Source organism: Mercenaria mercenaria, chromosome 11, assembly GCF_021730395.1.
Source record: "Mercenaria mercenaria strain notata chromosome 11, MADL_Memer_1, whole genome shotgun sequence".
Lineage (NCBI taxonomy): Eukaryota > Metazoa > Mollusca > Bivalvia > Venerida > Veneridae > Mercenaria > Mercenaria mercenaria.
In genome coordinates, this window is record NC_069371.1 from 76,537,567 (window position 1) to 76,543,566 (window position 6,000).

Here is a 6,000-nt window from a genome sequence, read left to right on the forward strand (position 1 = left end):
ACCACCATGCACAGAATGTGCGAAATTACTTGTACTGGCAAGAATAAAGTGGTTTAATATTTTTAATTGGCATTCGAATTTAAACCTAGAAAGTCGTCTTTGATCCACCTAGATCAAAATATATAAACTTACTGCAAAGATTCAAACACAATTGAATGTTACCTAGGTATGGAGTCAATGAAATCAAGAGATGTAAATAACTTAAATACTAACAAACAAAATGTTTTTTAGCAAAATTTAAATACATGTATATAATGGTTGTTTGAAGCGAATTTTTGCACAGCACTCGTTAGTCATAGCTAATTTGATCAAAATAGATCAAAATATATTAAACGACTGTACAGAGATGCAAATACAGTCAATTAAATGTTACCTAAGTATGGTATCAATGAAGACAGGAGCTTTAAATAACTACAACATTACTACTGAACAAAATGTTTTGAACATAATGTTCAATCTACATAGAACATTGTGCTGTAGGAGGACAAGAGTTTACCCGAGAGTTTTAATGTTCTTTCTGTTTTGTATCATAGCCATCCATATACGGTAGTTCAGTAGGCGTTCCACATTGCCATATACAACAGTTCAGTGAGTACTTAAAATCTTTGCTTTACAAACGTGTAAAGTCCAGGTAAAATAACCCAATGCGAGAGCAGAAAATCAATAAAATACACTTCGCTGTCTGCTGTTCCAGACACGCTGGCATACCTTCCTATCCAACAGTGCGGTAACTAGCATGCGGGTATTTAATATCTGCACACTTTTAGTTACCGCACCCTGCACTCAGTGTATACGATTTACCTGCACCAAATTTGTTAAGAAAAACACCGGGCTATGATGCAATGTCATTGAAAATGTCATATAGTCTTTTTGTCAGACAGGGTTTGTTTGTGTTTCTAATTAGTATTTTGTTGCTTTTAACTATAGGTGACAACTTTCCAGATTTGGTGATGGAGGAAGACCACAGGGTAGAACCACCGACCTTCCGTAAGCTAGCACATGAAGAATTCAACGCCCCTAGTTTGACTGGAATCCACATCGGTGATTCGAAGTCAGCACAGAGGAACCTATTTAGTTGCATAGCCTTGATGCTGTCTACATAATCATTATGGCAACAATTATTGAGAAAAAAAGCATAATTTAAGGAACCTGTTTGTCTATTTTGTGATACTTTAGAAAGTTTTTAGCAATAGTGTTATCTATATCGTCTTGCCTTTTCTTGCTTCCCGCTTGAGAAATATTTCAAATATGTTGGAATACTGAATTCAATTCATTTTTCGACCTGTCTTTTAAGCCTATCTAAAAAGGAAGTATGCCTGTGATTGTTACATGCCTATGAAAACTTTTATATTATATGTACTATATAAAATGTCATATCAACAGTGGTGCATCCTGACAGAAAAGGGCATTTACTACAATACAACTGTCTCGATAAGGACAGGAATACTCCCATGCGGTATCAAAGCGGTGCTTATAAAAATAATATTATAATTTGTTATCATGATTTATTGCTCTTTTGTAAAAACAGACGGTCAACTCCATGCTCTAATTTGCCTATATCCCTCTCACTAGAAAACTACCCTTTTTAAATATAATAGAAAGATTTTCAAAATACATTTCAATATTACTGCAAAAGACCGGTTTTAAATGTTAAAACAGACAAATTAATTGTTCATAGCAGTTTTTGTTTTAACGTCACTTAGACATAATTATACTAGTAGGTCAAATGGCAACTTCCAGCTTTTAATGGTAGATTTTTGAAGGGTTTAATGTCGCACTGACACAATTATAGGTCATATGGCAACATTCCAAGTGGAGGAAAACCCCAGATGTCCCTCTGTGCATTATTTTATCACGAGCGGGCACCTGTGTAGAATAACCGACCTTCCGTAAGCCAGCTGGATGACTTTCTCACATAAAGAATTCAACGCCCCAAGTGAGACTCGAACCAACATTGGTGAGGGATAAGTGATTCAAAGTCGGCGACCTTAACCACTCGGCCACTGAGGCCACCTTTTGATGGTAGAGTTAGAGGAAGACCGTGGATTATTTCATAACGCCTACGACCTTATGTAAGCCGACGAGGCCCCTGGTTGCGTTCTGTGCTTTCAAGGGATCTTCTTACAGGTTTTATTAAAGCATGAAATATGGGGAACTATTTTTGTAAATACTTCAACTAGGGAAATATGTGTTCAACGGCAACGTATGCTGCGTAACGTATGATTATCGTTACACAGATCCTTGTGTGTGCGTTCGAGCTTAACGTCTTTTTCAATACTAAATTGTTCAGTCATATAAACGACGGGTCTACTCGTAGTAGTGCAGTGAATAGAATGCCCAACTTGACAGTGATTCTTCACTGGAATATCAAGCCGTAGACACGTGGCATGATAACCGGTCCAGTCACGTTATACTGATATCGGACTGATCCTCTTAATGCTGAGTTTCTGGGAGTTGATTTGGGGCCCCAATCACAATGCAAAATAATATGTTTTCTTCCTAATTTTACCTCTAAAATTCCTAACTGAAAGTTGGAAAAAATGCCTGAAAATTGTCACAACAGGACACGAAAATGGGTTCCGAAATCCATTACACTGATGCTGATATTACGGTATGGTATTGGTTATGTGAACAGTAAATTGTAATTATTTCCCCTTAAAATGCATCATTGAAAGGCATGAAAATGTAAGCGTCTTTTGATCGTGAGCATGCCGTCTATGTTAGTAATATTATACTAAAAATCAATAAAAATGACGCTAAAAGTACGCCAAAACTTGATGTTTTGATCGTTATACAGACCTTAAAACTACAGATTTGTCTAGCACCCAAATTACCACACTTAAACGGTCACGTCTAGCCAAAATGAAACCGAAAGTAAAAATTAAGAAAAACTCAACAGTAACGGCGTCAATATCTGGGATCTTAATGACAGATTTAGACAATGATCTAAGTGATAACGAAGCATACGATACAGTCATGCCTATGGTATTGCTAGGTCAATCAGAGATATATGTTTGCATGTAGAATATTTTTCTTTGTTTTCAATGAATAAATATTGATAATAACTTTACTTTTATCTATTATTAAATCCAAATTTGGGTGTTTTACAACGCATTTTTCCAAAGTGTAAAAGCCCAAGGCCCCATTCCCAAAATAGTAGGGGAAACACTGTGGAAAGTACTCTTTAATACTACTTTTCAAGGCGCGTTTGGTATGACGCGACCAGGGAGCGAATTCACGACCATGCACGCTTCAACTAGACTACAGGGGCGGTTCGTTACACAAGTCAAGTGACTACTTTACTCTGCAAAGTAACATAAGAGTATAACTAGGTATTCCTTGATCCCCTGGGTGCATGGGGTACATTCACAGAGTTCCGAACAAACCGGTATTGTGGAAGGGGTTGGTGCATGGTCTTATGCATTGTATTACCTTTGAAGAACAGACTCTCACTCTTATTATTTTTCCTTTGTTATATTACATCTTCAAATAGATTTTTTTTACTATCACAAGAGTACTTGAAGAGTCTACGTCCGTGCGCACGTGCCTATCAGATAATGCACAATATTAGCATTTTGTTAAATACCAGTATTCAGGCAAGAGTTCAGCCCTATCGAATGGTCTTATAGTTCTGATAATATATTGACTCTTCCAATCACGGAGAAAATCACCTGCGGTACTATAGTGATCATCCAATGCTCATTTAGACAGACACAACACCTGAGAAGCAATTTAGCTGTGTCGCCTAAATATGAAATAAAACAATTATAAATGAGCGTATAATAATAGAATGAATGATGTAGAGGTAACACGAAAATGCAAGAAGATATTAAATAAAGCAAGTTGCAAGTAAAGTGGAAAGCATACCTTGATGAGATATTCCTTTGAAACACAATGTGGGAGACTGAGAGAAATGATCGCATTATAAAGCAATTAAAAGATTAATATAATTAGTCACGTGTCATGCCTCAGCAGCTAACGTTCCTTCGGGCAATTTTCGTGGCTATCGTCAGCATGTGCATACGCTGTGGCTTTTTGCGATAAATGACGTAAAATTGCAAATTGTGAAACAAATCTTTTTATTGTCATTCAAGGACAATAATTAGATATTTTGCCTTTAATTTATACAAAATTATTACACAAAAAAGACAACTAAACAAAGTTTATTTATGAGAAAACGTCTTTGTGGGAGCACGCAACTAAATTATCATTACAGAAACGGTAAATAATTACGCATTTGCATTATTTATCTGTGGTTTGAAAAATAAAATTGATTTTAAAATGGGTGTTGTTAAATTTTGTTGTTTGAGAAGTAATTTGTAAACTTATCAAATATATTCCACTTCTAACATATTATGCGTCGAAAATAAATATCTTGTGTGCCTGTCAAATACGCTGTTTGAATATATAAAGCGTAAGCTTTTTTTTCTGCACGTTTGATAAACCGGACGCAAGATAACGTAAAATAAAGCCTGGGCACGGTATATGGAAACGAAAAACGTTCCACGAATTAATACCAACACCTGAGTAAAGGTTTCAAAACGGCAACCTTATTATTATTTTTTAGAGATAATTTATGATAATAAAAATGTTGACGCTCCTTGGCCATTTGTACTAATGCTACCCGCTTGGCGCTCAGCATTAAGAAGATAGTGCTAGGTCCGGTAGGCCTAGTGTCAGTATAATGTGACTGAGTAGGGCATTATGTCACGTAGTCCAAATAGTAAGCGTGATAACCTTTGACTGTCGCTGTCCCGTCACGTCCAAACTTATTCTGCATATCTGGATAGGAAATCCCAAATGGAATCCGTTTGGAACGTTTTTCTTGTATATGTACGAGGTATAAAATTTTGTTATGATTACATCTCTGATAATGAATTTATGTTGACATTAAAGCATGAAATTGCCCTGCTGACCTTTTCTAAATGTGTATTTTATGATTTGTTTCTGCAATTTAGTGTCCTTGACGGTCCGCTGTGTGTTGAAAATCGTGTTGGAGTAGATATCCCCTTGCGCATGCACAGATATAAAGTGTCTTGTTTAAAATTATTCGTGTTTTGTTTATTGGAGCAAACAAGTCTGACCAGTATTTTATTACTTATTTGGATTTTTTAATGTTTTCGTTTTCCTAACAGTAAAATGCAGATACGGGTAAGGCTTAGAGGGATGGCAGCTATAAAATATCAGATCATAAAATCAGTGAACGAGTAAGGCTACTATGTCACGTGTCCAGTGTGGCAGCACTATAAAGTTGGGCATTGTGCTCAATGCTTCAGCTAGATAGTATGTGAAAACAATTGTTGAAAAAGACGCTAAACATGAAAACACATTTTCTTATCACCTTTGGTTCATTTTTTATATACCGTCAAGAATCTGACACCGTCACGACGTGCATATCAAAAGCAATTTTCGAGTCCAGTAAAAGCGATTAGAAATTAGATACCAACAACATAATTATCCTTCAATCGTTAAATTCCAGGTCAAGTGACAACATATTCATAGATCAACCAGCTCTCACATGACTGATGCAGGTCACCATTCAACATACACGGTGGGGATAATCCAAAGATATCCAGACTCCAGCTACACCCACATTGTAACAGAGATCAGGTCAGGCTCCAAAAACATTTTAACTTAAAAACAAGGACAGAAGTCCAAAAGAAAAATAGTCATATTTGAACGCAACTGAAAGATAAACTGTCCAAATTATAAACTGTAGATCTAAAGAATAAAATAAACACAAGCTTTCGTCAAGTCTTGTTATCATATGTCGCACTAACACTTAAATATTGTTACAACTTAAAATCGTCCTCGATAATATTAATTTCCAAGTCTTACTGGGTGAGATGGGCTTTTGGATGAAATGGCCGCGTTTTACTGAAGGGGGTCCGAGATATTCAAATACCGCCAGAAACCGCATGCAAATAAAGAAGAATCCGTTTTAGAAATAATAAAATTTCCTGAAAATATTTATTGTGTTTCAGGTGATTTCAACCTCCC

General features: G+C 36.1%; 1 protein-coding gene across 1 annotated transcript in view; it reads right to left on the reverse strand.

Moving 5' to 3' along the window:
- The window catches only part of LOC123531382 (uncharacterized), a 61,669-nt gene extending 57,654 nt beyond the window's left edge, over window positions 1-4,015 (reverse strand). The window contains exon 1 of the mRNA XM_053517802.1: window positions 3,868-4,015. Within this exon, the coding sequence (XP_053373777.1) occupies window positions 3,868-3,923 (56 nt within the window). The 5' untranslated portion in view covers window positions 3,924-4,015. The remainder of the gene's footprint in view (window positions 1-3,867) is intronic.
- Window positions 4,016-6,000: the final 1,985 nt, after the last annotated feature.